The sequence below is a fragment of the Sinocyclocheilus grahami genome, unplaced genomic scaffold (assembly GCF_001515645.1).
Source record: "Sinocyclocheilus grahami isolate Dianchi unplaced genomic scaffold, SAMN03320097.WGS_v1.1 scaffold49.1, whole genome shotgun sequence".
NCBI classification, from domain to species: Eukaryota; Metazoa; Chordata; class Actinopteri; order Cypriniformes; family Cyprinidae; genus Sinocyclocheilus; species Sinocyclocheilus grahami.
In genome coordinates this window covers 2,065,343-2,085,129 of record NW_015505228.1, presented here as the reverse complement: position 1 = coordinate 2,085,129, position 19,787 = coordinate 2,065,343, and the positions used below count along the sequence as shown (strand labels likewise).

The 19,787-nt window shown below is 39.2% G+C and overlaps 2 protein-coding genes across 2 annotated transcripts in view; both read right to left on the bottom strand.

Moving 5' to 3' along the window:
- LOC107583091 (synaptotagmin-17-like) overlaps positions 1 to 9,992 on the bottom strand; it is a 17,492-nt gene extending 7,500 nt beyond the window's left edge. The window contains exons 1-3 of the mRNA XM_016269185.1: positions 9,862 to 9,992; positions 7,408 to 7,425; positions 4,816 to 4,964 (exon numbers count right to left, since the gene is read on the bottom strand). Of these exons, the coding sequence (XP_016124671.1) occupies positions 4,816 to 4,964; positions 7,408 to 7,425; positions 9,862 to 9,876 (182 nt within the window). The 5' untranslated portion in view covers positions 9,877 to 9,992. The remainder of the gene's footprint in view (positions 1 to 4,815; positions 4,965 to 7,407; positions 7,426 to 9,861) is intronic.
- A 3,878-nt stretch (positions 9,993 to 13,870) lies between these two features.
- LOC107583043 (inositol 1,4,5-trisphosphate receptor-interacting protein-like 2) lies at positions 13,871 to 19,718 on the bottom strand. The gene is made up of 3 exons (XM_016269126.1): positions 18,440 to 19,718; positions 17,386 to 17,422; positions 13,871 to 17,139 (listed from the first exon to the last, which is right to left on the bottom strand). The coding sequence occupies exon 3, from the start codon at positions 17,023 to 17,025 to the stop codon at positions 15,337 to 15,339; it is 1,689 nt and encodes a 562-aa protein (XP_016124612.1). The 5' UTR covers positions 17,026 to 17,139; positions 17,386 to 17,422; positions 18,440 to 19,718; the 3' UTR covers positions 13,871 to 15,336.
- Positions 19,719 to 19,787: the final 69 nt, after the last annotated feature.

Here is a 19,787-nt window from a genome sequence, read left to right as displayed (position 1 = left end):
CCGCAGATCTGAGAAACAAACAAGCAGTGAGAAAAGCAGTGCATGGAGAGAAAAGAATTAATGAAATAGATCCAAACCTTTAAGAATCTGATCACTTCCACTCCTGGTACTACAGGTGGTGTCACAGCAGCCACACACCTGGTGAGAATCATCTGCGGACACCCACCTGACAAAACAAACCCTCAAGTTAAGCCAATCCCCAAGTAAACTATACTCATTTTATTAGAAACATACCCATTAGCAGAGAACGAACAAGCTTTCTGTTCAGGACTTATTGGAGTGGTTGCTGCAGCCACTTTCAATATGCATGTGATGTAGACCTGCAAAAGACAGTTGTTGTTTTTTTTAGACCATGGTAGCATATTTTACAATGTTGCAAAGCTTGTCACACCAGTCCACTGTCTGCTTGATGGAACCTGAATGCCTCCAGCTGAAACTGCAGCTTATCACCTTGACTTCGGGGCATAAAGCGAGACCTGGAGCCTGTGAGCTTGGCATCAACCAGGCACCTGGGAAAGGAACCCAGTTAGACCTCTTGCAGTACTTGCAGAGAGTGGGATTCATGAGGTGCACCACTTACCCATTGTTCTCGATAAAGGAGTATCTGGGGACAGACGCAACATCAGGGACTGTTGTAGCCACACAGCCGTCCACAAATACACGGATGGGAACATGGCTGTATGACTGCACAGACGCCTCAAAGTTTATGATATCACCCAGGAAGTACTGGTTTGAAGGTCTCTCGAATCGCCAGTCATCTGCAAAGATGTTTTAGCACAAGTTCACAAACACTGGTGTTATGAAACAATGTTATACCAACCAGTCATGAGCCTGAGGGAGAAAACAAAGATCTCCTCTGCAACTTCAGAAGTGGCATATGGGATCCAAGTGGGCATTAAGGCATCGCTACTCACATTATGCTTTCTGCAGAGGAGTTAGATAGACAATCATTATATGGGAGTTTAGTACATCCAGTAACCTTGAATTCTGCCCTCACCTTGAATAGTGACACTCGATGCCAACCACCACACTGCTGCTCCTAACAATAGGAACACCATATGAAACCGCTTGTGGGGCATACACAAGTTTGAACATATAGACAAGCTCATCTTCAGTCACCTAAAAGGAACAGAAGCATGTTGGTTAGAGAAACCATTCACAACCATAAATGGTTATATGAAAGGAAAAAGGTGAATCCTCACCTTTAGTGTACTACCACATCCATGCAGTTCTGACTCAAAGATGAGCACTTGAGCAGAAGTGTCTCCTCCAGCTGCAGTACAGCCTCCCAGTGTAAAACCAGATGACCTCAGTGGCTTCCCATTCCCAAAGAAGTCTTGCATCACCTCCACATATCCGGAGTTTTCAGCACACCGAGCCGCTACACTGTTGGCAGGGACAGGATAGCGCAAATCAAAAGGAACATCTGGCTGCTGTGGTTCTTCTGGTAGGCTTGGAAAACTCCACATCAGTTTTTGCACTGGACCCAGCAGCAGCTCTTTTGTCTGAACACCCAAAAGATCTTGAGAAGGCTTTCCAATGTCACTCCTGGCTGGTGTCTGGACAGGAAAAGGAGCAGAAAATCTTTGGCGTGCAAATACAGGACTACTGGGATCAAATCTCTGGGGAATCTGAGGGATCCCGTTTTCAAACCGTTTAGGAACTGAGGACTGATTAGGTGTTGATCTTCTTTGCCATTGTGCTTCAGACAAGCAAAGTGCAAGAATAGCCACCAATCCAAAACAAATGTGCCTCAGCCCCATAGTCAAAAGCCTTCAGATCCTTAAAGCTGATCCTTGATTGTTTCCTTTATGTATAGTAGTTAGATAAGCTTGGTTCCACCTCTCTAGCATCAAGCATAATCGTTGCCTGGACTTGTTAACTTACTTACACATATCACAGGTGAAAATCATTGAGTCATCATCAATTAAAGGAAAATGTGAGTGTTTTGTGTTCTTAAATGACATTTATAAACAACTTTGATTAATATAATCATAGCGATTAAGTCAAAACTTTAGACTCAACTTGCCTAAAGAAATATTACAAACTAATTCATTACTGTGCACTTTAATTCACATTATGAACACCTAATATAATATACTGAACATACTAAAATACAGAAAATGTAATTCTTCAAGCCATGTTATTTGCAGTCCATTGATGTGCTGTAGTAAATTACCCCACAGAAGTAAATAAATATGTTTCAAACTTTTAAAAAGCAAATGATTGTGTCAATACAATTTTGCAGTGTGTTTGTAATTTTAATGAATCATTCATGTTGCATTCAGAAAAAGAATTCAGTCACTGGATGCAATGATCATATAAGGATTCAAAGCGTTTATTGTCATATGCCCAGTGAGGAAAACAAGTTTCCCTGATCAATGAAATTCTTACTTTGCTGTCCACAATGAATGCCAAGACAGTGCAAAACTATACACACACATACACAAACTATACACATATACATACATACAATGTAAGAAACATAATAATAAAAACTATGCTGCAGTAGTAGGAATATAGACTATGAAAAATAGAAATATAGACTATGGTGTATCTATATATGCGTGTATAGGTAGAAATATGCGTGTATAGAGTAGAAATATAGAATGTGAAAATAGAAATATAGACCATGTATATGGTATCTATATATGCGAATGTACAGTATTAACTTATGTGCAAAAAACAATAGTGCAGTAACACGTGCAAATTGAGTGCAACTACATGATAACAATAGCAGCAGTAACAGTAACAGATGTACAAATTGAGATGAGGCTACATGAGTAATATTAACAAATATAAAATGGTAGTAATAACAGCAATAACATTACAAATGTTCAAATGAGATGAAACAATTTGGACCGACTGTTCTCTGAGATAGATAAGGTCACTAGCTAGCTACCTGTTTAAGAGTCTAATAGCTGAGGGGAAGAAGGAGTTCCTTAATTTGGAAGTCCTGCTCCTCAGCCTCCTCAGGAAGTACAGCCGCTGTTGTGCCTTCTTAACCAGCTGGGTGGGGTTGAGTGTCCAGGTGAGGTCCTCGCTGATGTGGACCCCAGGTATTTAAAGCTGCTCACCCACCCCACTTAAAGCTCTCGGATAAATGGTGGCTGGTGAGTTTTCCTCTTTTTCCTTAAGTCCACTATCATCTCCTTTGTATTGTCCGTATTGAGGGTGAGGTTATTGTCCTCACACCATGTCACAAGACATGGGGAAGTCGTGGCCTAATGGTTAGAGAGTTGGACTCGTAACCCAAAGGTTCGAGTCTCGTACCGGCAGGGATTGTAGGTGGGTGGAGTGAATGTACAGCTTTCTCTTCCACCTTCAATACCACGACTGAGGTGCCCTTGAGCAAGGCACTTGAGCAAGGCACCGAACCCCCAACTGCTCCCCGGGCGCCGCAGCAAAAAATGGCTGCCCACTGCCTGGGTGTGTGTTCACCCAAGGGGCATATAATTGTGTGTTCACGGTGTGTGTGTGCTCACTGCTGTGTATGCACTTAGGATGGGTTAAATGCAGAGCACTAATTCCTAGTATGGGTCCTGTCGGTTTGTAGGCCTTCATTCCCGCAAGTGATCCATCCTATCACTGCGGTGTCATCAGCGAACTTCAGTATTACATTTAAATGCAATTATATGCCCCTTGGCTTTGCAAGTACCAGGCTATGTTAGCATCTTCACAAACAACCAGCTGCATCAGAATTATTATTAACATACAGGTTATTTGAGCTGTATGTTTACGAAACATTATGTGTTTGCATGAATGTATACAGTATGATTACAGACGCTTGAGAAGTCTTTACGCCACATTTTACTTACAAATTCATGCTAACCTATTATTCCCACTGCACTTGTTTTTAAATAAAGGATATCAGCTGAGATCTTTATTAATTCATTAACTGATCATAATTCCAAAGCTATGATATCTGTATACTTGGATTGAAAATACAAAACAACCATTTTAATTTTTGAGATAATAGCTGGATACCACATGCTGAATTAAACATGGAATGTCAATGTGACCGTAGTGTAATATTCCACTGTTGGCATACTATGGCATTTCATTCTAGAATACTACTACACGCATACTGATACTGAATATTCACATTCTTAATTGATTATTTAATTCGAATTTCAACAGTTTTTTTTTACACAAAAGTGAATGAAAATGCAAAACAAATGTACTCAACGCATTAAATTGATCAAAAGTGATAGTAAATATATTTAGTGTTACAAAATATTTATATTTCGAATGATGCTTCTTTTGAACTTTTTATCAAAGACTTCTGAAAATAATGTATCATGGTTTCTACAAGCATGTGACACTGATGATTTGCCATCACAGGAATAGGTTACATTTTTAAATAAATTACAATGTTAAACTGTAATATTTTACACTATACTGCATTTTCAATCAATTAAATGCAGTGAGCACAAGAGGCTTAAAATATTACCAACCCTAAACCTGTGTATGGTATGTTGTATAGTATAATAACATAGTAATAAAACATAGTAGGTAGATATGCAGTTCATACTGTGAATTATTCAATAAGCAGGAGGCTAGTATTCCATTCCAAACATAACCAGAACACACCATCCATCATCAACAACGAGCCTTTGACAAATGATACCTTTGGGATTGTCTTGAGATTTGTTCAGTAACACTGTGTATTCAATCTCAGTCTGTCTCAATTTGAGCCTGACTGTTATGATGAGAGAGTAGACAGATGAGATGAATGATGAATTGTTCTGGGTTATTTGGGAAGTGTGAGCATTGTTTGTGGGTTGTATGAGGGTTGTACGGGTGTGTACTCACAGCCATGATGGAGTTTGAGCTGGAAAAGGCCCCAGAATCTCCACCTCCTCATCAGTGGGCTGACAGCAGCTGCACTCCCAGCACCACTGCCAACAGGAGCGGCAGGACCAGCGACACAACAGGAAGTCAGACAGTCTGGACAGAAGACCCTGAGAACAAGATCACAAAGGGACACAGAGACTCTCCAGTAAACAGCGACTGACTGACCTGCACCGGATGCAGACTATACATATTATGATGATAAAAATGGTAATGTATGATCTGTGCTTAAGGGACTTTTTTGTAATTCTCTGGTCAACTGCAGCTTGAAGCCAAAAAGTCTAAATGTAGCACGAGCCCCAGAGAGATTCTTACATCTTTAGTGAGACTATTCTAGTGGGACTTTGAAGTAAACTGAACGAGTCAGTGCTAATCCACCAAAAATCGAGTGATTTAATTAGATATACACACCACCAAATTCATTTTTTAAGGAAAATAATACTTGTATTCAGCATGGATGCATTAAACTGATCTATGGAACGATATTCCGGACAATTTTCAAATAGAATAGCAAATTGTATTTTCAATTGCGTTTTCAATATGTGGACGCATAAATTGTGACATAATCCAAATGCAATTGCAAATCCTGCATTAGCGTTTGCATTTTCGCTTTCGCGAACGCACAGTGACTGCCAAATTTCAAATGAAGAAATTCAAATGCAAAAGGAATTGCGATTAGGGATGGGCGATACCACTTATTTTGTTTTCGATACGATACCGATATTTTTCAAGGCAGTATCGTCGATATCGATACCGATTCGATACTTCTGCACTAAACTTTTAAATGATGAAATGTATTAAATTATTAAATTACTAAGAGTAAAATGGGTAATAATAAGCACTTAACTTTGTTTAAAATGCATTTTAACATTCAATATGCCTTATATATTTCAACGTTCAATTTAAATAACTGTAATTGCACAAACTATGTAGGCTACAATTTCAGTTTGTTTATTGTGAAATAACTCTGTCCTTCTGTCCTCTGATAAGCATTGTTCAGGGCTGCCGTTCCCAAAAGCTTTAATGCTTTCTTATGATATTTTGGGAAATTCAGCCCTGTTTGAATGCACTGTCAGCAGTGAGTGAACGCTCTCTGTGATGGATTGGTTCTGTCTTGCAACATTTGCGTGTGTTCAGATGAGCAGGAAAATAGTTCTATCCTACACAATTACTTGCGAACAAAGGTTATTCGTCCAATTCGATGCATATTGTACGCATTATATTTTTGTTAAATTGACAAAATCACTAGTAAATAAAACACACCTTAGTATCGATATTTTTTGTTTGAGTATCGATACTTTCGATACTCGCGTCAGTATCGATATATCGCTACTTTGGATCGATACGCCCATCCCTAATTGCGATTCCATTTGAGTTTTGGCAGGTTACATGCGCGACGCAGCGAGAGTGAAAAAGCAGACGTGGTAATTAATATTGCTATTTAAATATGACAGGCTCGTAACTCCTAAGACATGGGAAATACAGCTGCAAATGGACTTTGCTTTTTCATTTGAAATTTGGCAGTCACTGTGCGTTCGCGAAAGCGAAAATGCAAACGCTAATGCAGGATTTGCAATTGCATTTGGATTATGTCACAATTTATGCGTCCACATATTGAAAACGCAATTGAAAATACAATTTGCTATTCTATTTGAAAATTGTCCGGAATATCGTTCCATACTGATCAAAAGTTGTACACAGCAATAAATACATCTATAATGTCAGAAAAGATTCCTATTTCAAAAATAATGCTGTTCATTTGAACTTGCTATTCAGCAAAGAATCCTGAAAAAATGCCTCACAGTTTAAACAAAAATATTAAGCAGTTTTTTTCAGCATTGATAAATATTAGAATTAAGTAAGTACATTAGAATGATTTGTGACACTGAAGACTGGAGGAATGATTGTGAAAATTCAGCTTTGCCATCACAGAATATATTAAAATAGTACTAATATTTCACAACATTAATGTTTTAATGTATTTTTGATCAAATAAATGCAGCCTTTGTGAGCATAAGTGACTTCTTTCAAAAACATTTGCAAAAAAAAATTTGAACGGTAATGTAAACACAATTTTCTTCCCCATGGTGATATGTTTTCAAATAAAACAGGAAGTTGGGCGGGACAAACATCCTTCAGTCACTCAGTGTGACCGTTATTAGGTAGACCAGAACTGAGGCCAGATGTTTGGATAGAGGTCCTTCATGAAAGACATATTAGTCTTTTTACAACACAACTTGCTTCTCTTTGATTTAGACTGACTGACTCCAAAGAGACAGAAGAACACAACAAAATCACGAAGATTACTCGCTCCAAAAAGCCAAGTCACTCTCACTTCTGCTGAGGCTGAATGTGTACATAGTTGGTTGAATAATGAATGACTTGAGACAGGATGCTGATGGTTAAAAAAAGAAAAATTCAGCCCAAAAGATGGAAGGAAAAGGTCAAGATACAACTCTGATTTTGTAAACACAATCTTTTCCCACCTAAATCAGCATTAATGAACAGATACGATAAAATAGGAGATTGAATTAATACATTTTCTGTACATACCTCATTGATGGGTTCCAACTGCCCTTTTTCAAAGGTGGAGTGCGGGAGAGGGTCGAGGTCACGCACAGGAAAGAGAAAAAAATGTTTAGTGAGTGAACTGGTGTCTTTACTGAACTTTCACTTTTTTGTATTCGTATAAAAATACAACATTTTAATAATTCACTTCAATGAAACCTGTTAGAAATCTTTTGCATAATTTTATTTTAAAAATAATTATATTAAACGTTTTTTCTCTTGCTCATGTCTTCTAAGACATACAATATAGTTGTTTGGGGGTCAGTACAATCTTTTCTTTTTTAAAAGAAATTAATACTTTTTTTCCAGCAAGGATGCATTAAAGGGGTCATATGATGCTGCTAAAAAGAACATTATTTGGTGTATTTGGTGTAATGAAATGTGTTTATGTGGTTTAAGGTTAAAAAAAACACATTATTTTCCACATTTTTGTACATTAATGTTTCTCCTCTATGCCCCGCCTTTCTGAAACGCGTTGATTTTTACAAAGCTCATCGGTCTGAAAAACCGAGGTGTGCTGTGATTGGCCAGCTATCCAGTGCGTTGTGATTGGCCAAATTCCTCAAGCGTGTGACAGAAATGTTACGCCCCTCACCATATTGTGATGCCTGCGGCAACCACATGTGACGACCGCGGGCTGGACTCCGCTTCGTCCACGGTGAAAGCCGATCCGGCGATCCACAGCGCAAAGTTCCAGGCATGACGAAGCAATATCGTCCTCTTTTGGAAGGCCAAACAAAGTAGTTTTGCTTTCACAACGAAACACACAGTGCCTTCACAACATGGCGGCGGCGGCAACAACAATACTACAGCGAGAATAAAAGTTACGCCTTCTTTCTTTGCGTGAACATTTGGGTGGCGTTATGCAAATATTCCCAGATAGTGACGTAGGTATGTGGGGGCGTGTTAGAATGAGGCGTTTTAGGTAGGCGTGGTTGACTCTTAACTTTTATAAAGAATATCTCTTTGGATTTGAGACTTTAGTCTTTGCAGCTTTACAGATCTTCTTTATGCACCAAGAGCTTGTAACACCCCGAAGAGAAGGGAAAAATTTTAATCGCATTATATGACCCCTTTAAATTAATCAAAAGTGACAGTAAAGACTATTTTAAAACTTTGTATTATTTTATATCTTCTTTTATATAGTAATAAAAGATTTATATTTTAAATCAGTGCTGTTACTTTCAACTTTCTATTCATCAAAGAATCCTGAAAAAAGTATTACAGTTTACACAATAATATTAATCAGTACAACTGCTTTGTCATCACAGGAATAAACTACATTTTTAAATATATTCAGTTATAAAAGTTATGTGAAATTGTAATTTTACTGTATTCATTTTTCTGAAATAAATGCAGCCTTGGTGAGCATAAGAGACTTCTTTCAAAAACATTAAACATTTAATCGACCCCTAACCTTTGAACAGTAATATATGTTGCTAAGTCACATGCTAACTGATCTGTAAATAAAGAAATAAAATAGTTGTAATGTTAATGCCACCACCACTGGTCAGACTATAAGGGACAGGGTCCAAAATTTTATAAGATCAACACATCTGATTGCTTATCCACTCATCCCCCAACCATCCAGTTATTTACCCCTTCCTCTCAACACTTGTGAATATCTACAGGTTGATTTCTCTCCAGTTCCCCACCCCTGTTCCTGCTCTCAATCTCAGTCCAGCTCTCTTGCTCCTCATCAGTGCCCCAATGTTGTCCAAGCAATTAGCTGTGGCTGTAACCATGGCAACAGAGATAGGAGCTCCTGGCGCTCCCAGCCCGCACCTTGCTGCCGCTGGCTCAGGCACAGATGACTCATTAGGGAAACTGAGATGAAGGGGGGCGACTGTCCCTAGGTCCACACGGCCAGTTCCAGCAACTGCTATTCCCATACCATGAATCACAACACAGCATACAGACACACAAATACACAACCACAGAGCTTAAACATCAAAAACAAACTGCGTTCACACTTCAGACAAAAAAAAAAAAAAAAAGTCACCGAGTCTGTCTGTATGTCTGTTATGATCGAAAATATTAGTAATGGATTTACTCATTAGCCTTAAATGAGATTCGTTACTTGAAGAGATTCATTGATTCTGCTAAAACGACTCTGTGAATCTATACAATATCCTGAACACCACAGAAATCAATGGCCATTTAGTTTTTAACACACATAAAACAGTTTCCACAGATGTAGTTTGAATATGAAATCATCAAATCCTTATATTTCATAAATAATAAGACATTAAAGTGAATAAATGCACACAAATAATACATATACAACTGAAACGGTTTAAGGCCTTGACCAGAAACAATCATGAGATGAAAGATTCAGAATCAGATTATGAACAAATGTCAGAAAGAAGACAAATATGAAGATGAAAAGAGTACTCCAGAAAGATCCGGATGGGAAAGAGTGTGCGTGATGGGACTCACCTGTGTGTACGCCATCCTCCTCTTACTCTCGCCCCACTGTCTCTCTTCCCATCCAGAGCAACATGCCACTCTCTGGATCCAGGTTTACTCAACAAAAGAGGGAGAAAGAGCGAAAGAGAGAGAGAGACAATCTGTAGATGTGAATCGAGTAATGAATTCAGGTCTCTGTGGACTTGGTTCCTCCATCCATCCTTACTTCAAGAGTGATGATGACCCAAATACAAAACAAACAAACCCCCTCTCCCTCAGTCTATCTCTCTATCTATCTCCTCTTCATCTTCAATCCCACCCACCCAGACACTCCTAATCTCCCTCTCTTTCCTGCCTAGTCCTCATGAATGACACGCAAGACAGCCAGCTCTCCTCTCCTCTCCCTGGAGAGAGCAGAGCCCTCCTCCCCTCCTTCCCCCTCCTGCCCTGTGTTTCTTTCAGAGACCAGTGACTCATCCAGGTTTGCAGAAGCACTGATGGATATCAAATTTGTTATGTGCATCCCTCCCCGCCTCCTCCAGCCTATTTTTACAGCACCTCGCTGGCTGCAACCACTTGTTGTTCCCTTCACAGCGGAACGAGTGGAGAGGCTGAGGAGAGACGGGCAGGTGAAAGCAGCATGTTACATGGGGAGTTTACAAGAGCCGGGGTCTGTGTGGCTACCTGCTGCTGCTCTGTGACTGAGGTACGCCGACGTGCTGCCGTCTTTAAAACGTGCTTGTGTTTCGAGAGCCTGTGAGTTGTGTTATCTGTATATGACAGGATGGTCATTTGTGGTGCAGCATTGTAACCTGAGTTTGTAGATCACAAGGAACTTTAAGTTTCCTTGGAAACGGCAGGGGCACATGACCTGTTGCTGAAAGGCCTCGCTCACCAGGCATGTATGGAGCACGTCAGGTTATGGGGACTAAAATTTCACAGAGTGTTGGACTGAACTACAGCGGCTGAAAAACATACACTACAGTTCAAAAGTGAGTTTTTTTCCCTGAAAGAAATCAATAGCTTTATACAGTAAGGAAACAAAAGATTTATTTTACAAATACATGCTATTTTGAGCTTTTGAGCAATCTATTTACCAAAGAATCTTGAATTTAAAAACATGTATTGTGTTTTTCACCAAAAAATTAAGGACATCTGCTTTAAACATTGGTTATAATAAGATTTCTTTTAAGAAATGTTGAGCAGCAAATCAGCATATTAGAATGATTTCTGAAGAATCATGTGACACTGAAGACTGAAGTAATGATGCTGAAAATTCAGCTTTGCATCACAGGAATAAATTACCATTTAAAAATATATTCAAATAGAAACAATTCTTTGAAATTGTACTAATATTTCACAATGCTACTGGTTTTACTCATTTATGATCAAATAAATGCAGCCTTTGTGAGCAAAAGAGACTTCTTTAAAAAAAAAAATCATTACATTTTGTACAAAAATAAATGTGCAAGGAATAAATGATTTTTTTTTTTTTTTTTTTTTACAAAATAACTAGTAAAGAAGCCAAAAAGTAACATGGGCAAGGAAAAAAAGTAAGATGTTTAAATAGAAGAGGAAGGAACACTAGGTGTACTGTAAACAGTCCCTAGTGAAAAATAAATGGACTATAATGTATTTGAAATACATTTATTTAATGCTAAGTATACTACAAATACATTTTTATGTACTAAATATAATTTTTGTATATTTAGTATATATACATTTTGGTATGCTAAACTGGTATACTTAAAGTCTGCTAAATTGGAACAACTAATTTTGTACTTAATGCACTTTAATTGGGCTGAAGTCCAAATAAAGATATACTGAAGTATATTTGATTGTGCTAAAGTGGAACTATTGCAAGTATAAGATCATACAATCCTCATCAAGTGACATTAAAACACATTTTAGGCTTAATATTAAGAAATATACATTGTGCACCAGTAGTAGGCCTACTTCAAATGAAGTTGAAGTGTAATTTTTATATCAGTAAATCTAGAGCAAATTTTTATTTTTTTTTTTTTACAAAATAACTAGTAAAGAAGCCAAAAAGTAACATGGGCAAGGAAAAAAAGTAAGATGTTTAAACAGAAGAGGAAGGAACACTAGGTGTACTGTAAACAGTCCCTAGTGAAAAATAAATGGACTATAATGTATTTGAAATACATTTATTTAATGCTAAGTATACTACAAATACATTTTTATGTACTAAATATAATTTTTGTATATTTAGTATATATACATTTTGGTATGCTAAACTGGTATACTTAAAGTCTGCTAAATTGGAACAACTAATTTTGTACTTAATGCACTTTAATTGGGCTGAAGTCCAAATAAAGATATACTGAAGTATATTTGATTGTGCTAAAGTGGAACTATTGCAAGTATAAGATCATACAATCCTCATCAAGTGACATTAAAACACATTTTAGGCTTAATATTAAGAAATATACATTGTGCACCAGTAGTAGGCCTACTTCAAATGAAGTTGAAGTGTAATTTTTATATCAGTAAATCTAGAGCAATATGTCATTAAATATGTTAATAGATTTGAACTATACTTAGTATGAGAGATTGTGTGAATTCAGGCGTTTTATTTGGTTCTGTTCTTGAGAACCTGTTGAAAGGCTTGTCTGATAAAAATCAAACATAGACTTACAGTGACCTCTGCTGCCATATCAGGCATCTTTCTGCTAGTTCACCTAAATATGATAATTCTGGCATTTTCCTGATAGTCTTGTCTTTTGACCCATATGACTTCCACAAAAGAGTTACAGTGCTGTGTGTGTATAGTAAAATGTCCAAGCTACTCTTTTCTGTAAAATTCAAATGGATGGTGACCACAGCCGGCAAGCAAGATTTCAAGTAAATAACTAATTCATGATGTAATTTTCAGTCTGTTCCACAGCTATCATTTGACTTCAGAAAGCTTGGAAGATAGTTGCATTAACTTTTATGATGCCTTTGTGTGTGTGTCTATTTTGGAGCTTCACAGACACAGGTATATTGTTGGATCTGTGATGAATTGCTAATATTCCTCTATTGTAAGTTATTTGAGCATTCAGGTTGAACATGAAGCATATGAGGTAAATTATTACAGAAATGTTGGGTAAAAATGTAGGTGCAATATATCCACTCTAAGTTCCAAATGACTGGGTTCATTGAGAATGTATAAAGCTCACCAACACCCAAGACATCTGTCACATTTGAAATCATTATTAGAGTGAGCCAGACACTATAAAAATACAAAGCATTTAACCTTGCATACTGTGAGATTGTTTAAAAAGCAGAATTATGATATTTTTATCCCATATTACTTGTCCCCCAAACACATACTGACCTCTTGTGGCACCCAATCACGTGTTCATGACTACAGCTGTGATCTGCTTTGCCAACTAATCAAATTCTGTAAGCAAATGCATAAATTAAATGATTAGAAAGGATGAGATGATATCCTTATGTTAGAGAGCACCAGCGTAATGCCACACTATAATTTAAAATGAGCCACATTGCTCTAAACATAACACTCAATTGAGAATAAACACCGACAAACAAGACTATACAGAAGACAATTACTGTGACTGTGTCTGAGTGGGAATTTTTTTTTTTTAGTATTATGAAAAATAAAACATTTAAATAGAGCAAGTTGAACTGTGTCATGTGACAAATGTTTAGACTGCACTGAGAAAAAGTAGGTCACCTAAATATGGATTATTATAATTTTTTTTAGAAGCGATATTGTGTAGCTACCTGAAGCATGTATATTTCTTTTAAATGAAGACAATCACACCACCTGTTTATAGAAAAATATATGGCAAATAAAATTATAAATTGCTGACATGACATGTGCAGGCTTTTGGTTCCGTTTCCATATTCTATTGTCTCTGTCAAAAATAATTTCAAGTGTTACAATAAGCAAATATTCAACAAAACTGTGCAGTCCAAAATATAGATATTTATTTCAATTCATGTATTAAAATACATGTATAAATTATATCTACTATATATATATATATATATATATATATACACACACACATACACAGATTGTTTTTCTCTATTATGTACATCAAGTACAATGTGCTTTACAATCAACTTACATTCACATACAGTACCAAATATACATATTAAATGACATATACATTCATATACAAATACATTCAACATTAGTTACTCTGTATTTTATATCACTGGTTTTGGACCACATTTAAGCATTGCTTTCAGATTGTGCCCTGTTTCATTTCCTTATTTCATTTTCTGTTCTGCTTTCAGGCAACAGACAAAAATAAGCCTCAAAGACTTTTGCTTTGGTACCACAATCTTTTCTCTCTGAAGTTGATGAAACTAAGATATGTCTGACATACATGACCATGAACAAGAACAGGTTGATGGATGAGGTATAAACAGGAAGGGATTAACAAACTAACCCTGTGGCACTCAGTACCTGCAAGAGATCAATATAGATCTCTGCTTCCTTTGTGAAAGTAAATGCAATGCAATCAGCCATTAAAACTAAAGCTACAGCATGAATAAATGACCCTGGGCTGAGTTAGCGTGTCTCCATAGTGACAGCCTGTAGTGGCATGTCTCTGAGGGAGAAGATCATGTGCACGCATGTTGGGGTCCCTGTAGACAAGTCAGATGAAATGAAGCAAAGGGCATGCCATCAGTGCCTTATTCTTATAAGGCCAATTAAGGTAATGGACTGAGGTGAACTAGAGCACCAATTATGATTTCACTCTTTGACGGAATGCTTAATGCAATCAATTAAGCAATACTGAAATTGCTACAGTTATGAAACAACATTACTCATTTATTTGTTCAAAATAAAGGATATATTTGGGTCTGTAAGGCATTTTGCAATGATCAGGCTATCAATTTTACATTGCTTGATCAAAATGTCTCTGCACAAGATATTTTTACAGTGGTCGCACTGCAGTTCTTCCCTGCAAAACAGGATGTTCATCTGTTTAGGCTGGCATTACTAATACTGTGTGGGTGTGGAAAAACTTGTGTTTATGCTGTTTTGACTGCTCACTACCCTAGAACCGTGACATCATGGTCACCCTGAGTCAACACAAGTCTCCAAGTTTTATCTCCAAACTTAAGCCTGGAGTGAGCTAAATGTATAAAAGAGTTACTGTTCTTTTAAACAGAAAGTTTTAACATATCAGATTCTCTAGAAATAAATTTGCATGAGTAGAAAATCAACATGAACTGAAATTCGAACGACCTTGCTTTTTAAAGTATGTCCTACAATTATAGTTACCGATTTATACAGCACAAAGACTGATTTGATAAAAAGTATTGCTGTACCTACTTAGTACTACTATTTACATTCTTGTCTTTGACTGCTACCTTTGGGGGGGAAAAATCCCCAACTTAAGTTAATTTAATTTTGAAAAGTTGGATGCATAAAAATATTTCAGTTACTGAAAACATAAACAATTAAGATGTAGTGACCAACATCTGTTTGTGTTCAGCAATACCATTTATAGTTGACCTTTACTCTGCATCAATATATTTGCAGCGGACACCTCTGCCAAGGCTGGTCCTCTGTGGTCGCCCAAGGCGAATTAGGCGAGGGAGGTGGTTCCAGGAGTAGGCCAGTCGGGCAGAGACCATATCGAGGGTAACGTCACTGAATTCTGCCCAAAGGTTGGCGGGTACCGTCTCCTTTACAAGTTTGGGCAGAACGACAGAGTCTGGCAGAAACCCATTAACTCCTCCGAGGAGTAAATGGCAGAGAGCCCGAGACTGTAGGCTCTCCCTCAGACTGCGAAGAAGATCATCCAGCCGGTCCACAAGGTTGCACTCGTCCCAGGATTCAGGGGGTGTACTGAGCAGCAGACGAAGCCAAGCGGTTTTCAAAGCATAGGACGAGAGCACTCCTCCCCACTCAGCTCCAGACTGCTGGTCCAGAGTCTCCCCACTGAGGTTACGAACCTCTTTAAGGAGCTGAAGGCACTTCAGGTGACAAGAGTTGGGGGGCAGTCTACCTTTTAGCCAAGCCAGCAGTCTCTGCTCCTGTCTGGGAAAATACACCGTCCAAAGGTCTTCTCCTCGCTGACCCTGCCGGGATGCTACCAAGAAGGCACCATCGCCGAGAGGAAAGGCTGGGATCAGACGAATGCCCATGGAGATGTGGCAGCAGACGTAATCGGAGCGAGGGGTCAGGCGGAGGAGCACCTGCTGCTCCTCACTGAGAGACAGGCTGAGGGAGCAACGCTGCTCAAATGGGTAACGGATGGCAGCGAGGCAGCGCTGGGTGGCTGTGTAAAACCAGCGCTGGACAGAATCTGGGCTCATCCTGTAGACCCTTTGAGCGTTGTGCAAGTGCATGAACGTGTCCACGAAGGCCTTGTGACGGCGTGTCCACTCCGCCTTGCGAGGTGTGTTTAGCGTGCAAAGCGGTGCCCCCCCAGGTTTGTCAGTGCAAACACCAGCCTCCAGTTTTAGCCCACGAGGTGCCCTCAGAGGCACGAGGATGTCAAAGCAGTCAGGTGAGCCCACCTTGTGCTCCTCATAGGAGCTGCCGATTTGGATGAAGTCACCGCGGAAGGCCAGAGAAGACTCTGGCGGGACATCGGTGCGACCTACTCTGACAAGTTCACTCACCAGCTTGGCAACATGGGCTTTGCTGTGGCCCAGCACATGTGGAGAAAGACGCACATGTCTCTCGTAGTGATCGTCCAGTAGCTCTCTCTTGGAGACTCCTGATTTTCCGTGGACCTCCGGGACTTTGTGGAAGCCCCTCCTAGCAGTGCCAGTTTGAGCTGAACAGTACTTTATGAAGAAGTAACATAAGATAAAAGCTAGGATGCACTTGAAGAGCGTGACAGCTCCAGGTCCCTGGTCAGCGCAGTCATTCCCTTGGTCCTCGGCTCCTCTGAAGATATACTGGTGCAATAGCAGCAGAGCAGTGAGGACGCAAGTGACCAGCGGCCAGAACAACCTGAGGTTGAGAGTGTAAACGCTCATCCTCCTCCTCCTTGTTCTCTTCCAGCCCACTCCAGCTTTATGGGAAAAGTTGGGGCTAGCCCATGTTGAACCACTCGCCCAGATGCTGAAAACAAGACCAAGCTGATGTTCTTTCCGTCCTCTCGAGCAAAAACTGTTGTGTAGGGGGAAGTTCACCCTGTGAAGTTTCTTTGCAGATGCGGCGTGTGCCGAGGGCAAGAGGATTCCTCTCATTCAGGATGTTTGAAAATCCCCGCTTTTGTTGCAAGTGAGCACTGTGTGAAACAGGAGAGCGGGCTCTCAGTGTGTGAGCTCAGAGGAAATGCCAAACTCTTGAGAGAGGAATTTCTGTTTGAAAAAAAGAGGCGTTCAAAACTCAGAGCCTGTCCACACTCCTCCTCCCTCTTCTCTTAAAGAAACATACCTCAAAATGGGAAGTGCTTACTGACAGAATGGACCCTTAACTTAGAGATTTAGACAGCATGATTACTTCTAAATATATACGTGGATTGAAAAACCACCCACATGATAAACATGTCAAATGTTAATAGTAAACGGTGCAATACTTAAAGGACAGTTCATTCAAAAATTCACCTTCATGTGGTTCCAAATCTGAATGAGTTCCTTTTTTCTGTGGAACACAAAAGGAAATTGTTTTACAGTAATAGTATCACACAACTCCTTTAGGAAAATGCTAGGAATAAATGCTAGAAAATGATGTCAGCAGGGGTGTGGCCCCTATAAACACAGAAGATCACTGTGAAAGATTACAGAAACACTGTACACACACACACAATGTATTTCACACAGCTCTCTGTGAAGGGAGTGTCACAGTAAGACATTTGTATCTTTGTTGATCCGTTAATGACCCCTAACCTCAGCGTAAGCCCTCCCCCGGTCACCCCTGACACCGTGATGCTGAACAAGTAAGCATTGTCATCGCTCTTATTCAGTCCACAAAGTGTTTTTATACTGCTGTAAGGACATAAGCCTTTTAATATTATCTTGCTTTATGGACATAAGGTTTTAGAATGGCTTATTCAAAGCTTAGTCAAATACAATTCACTGCCCTAATCACACTATCCCAAATGCATAAAGTCCTGTGTACTGTGTACAGAATTTGAATTTAAGCAAACAGACAGACAGTATACGTACTTCATATCAGACACACTGAGGTGGCCACAAACAGAAAACCACACCTTTTCTGCCATGCACGGTCCTACCAAGATCTTCTGATTTTTTTTAAAAACAAACACTGCCCATGGCCATGGAAGTAATGCATCAAGTAAGGACACTCATAGATGCAGAACATAGCGGCACCTGGCTAAGTCACACAAACCTGTATGACCCGTCAGAGGATAAGCACAGAGACAGCTCGCTAAACATGGCTGACAGAACAGTTTAGATAACAACATAACTAGTCTGTTGGGACTAAGCAGATGACTGAGGAAGGAAGTGATGTTCATGACAGGGAACTTAAAAAGGCAACAGACAGGAGGCAATTACTGCTGCCTTTCTGCCATGTACCTTCTTATCAAACCCCTAGTTCTATTTTGTTCGGTGTGGCCACCTCTAAAAATATCTAGCTGTCTGAAGGGTATCAGCAACTACAAAACAGCAGATAAATGCACTGATTATATGCTTTTACCATTGAGTTGAATGCAGCTCTCTGCCTTTTAAAAGAATGCCTTGTGGTTAGCATTGGTGTCCTGAGGGAAACGAGCTCTGAGAAAAAGATTTACACAATTACATGATTCATAACACTACGTCTGTGCATAAGCTTTTGAGCACAAGACATACACTGTCAAAACTTGTTTGTAGTGAGCTATGCTAAGTTTATAACTCTTAATTTCTTAAACACTGGCAAATGGTTTACAATGAAATATCCAGAGATATTTCGTGTGTATCTTACCCATTTAAGTCTATGTAGAGCTTTAGCTCTTGGAAAACAGTATGCTATAAGGACATGTGATCTGTTCACGATGAGCAACTCGTGCAGTGTTTCCAGATGGGTCAGCTTCCTCTGACACATCACGAGAACAAAAGTTTGTATGGCAGCTTCTGCACCACATTAAGCCATTAAGCAATGCAAATATATGGGGGGATATGTTTAGAAATAAAAACCTTTAAAAGTAGGAGAGAAAGGCAGTAGGGGCGAGAGGCAGCCTGTGGCTAGTGGGCAGTTGAAAACCTCACAAAATGTGGTCACGGTTGATGGTACACTGAAAGCTGAGGAATATTTGTAGTTACACTGGGATTGCATCAGCCTCCTTCTCTCTGAATGCGAGCATACAGTAGCTCTGCCCCCTAACAGAACCTGCCAAACTAAACAGGCCTCTCAAGAACTTTTATCCAGTACAGTCAACATAGAAGACTCTAGACAAAGTGAAGGAAGGGGCCTGGAGCATAATTTGTGCATTTCTAATGGCCTGCTCTCTTCTTATCAAATCAAATTCACCAATTGGCAACATACTGTAAAAACCCTCAAGACACTAGAACTGAAAGCCAGGGTCTCACACTCTCTGTGGACTGTCCAGGATGACTTCATGCCCTCATAGATTAAGTCATGGGAAGCACAGGGAGATGGTTACAGCTGTTTCCCACGTCTCTACTACACAGATTATGCTACATGTTTTCATAGCCACCCGTGGTAACTTCCCCTAATACTCAATGCAAATGTGTCAGACAGTATATGCGTATACTAAGATAACAAATGAGCATGTTTATAGCAAATTATATAATATGTGTGTGGTCTCCAAAAATGACCAAAAATAATTTCAACAGTTGAGTCCAGATCGCCCTGTTGTGTTGGTGGCTGCACATTACCTTTTACCTAACAGGCAAAGACTGCCCTCTTGTGTTCAAAGTTGTCTTAGCAAACACACATCCTGTAAAGACACATGACTTTAATAGTAACAACTCTGATTGATAAAACGTTACAGTCTATTATTCTTGAATATACCTTACAGAATGAGACCAACACTTTGGCCATGTAT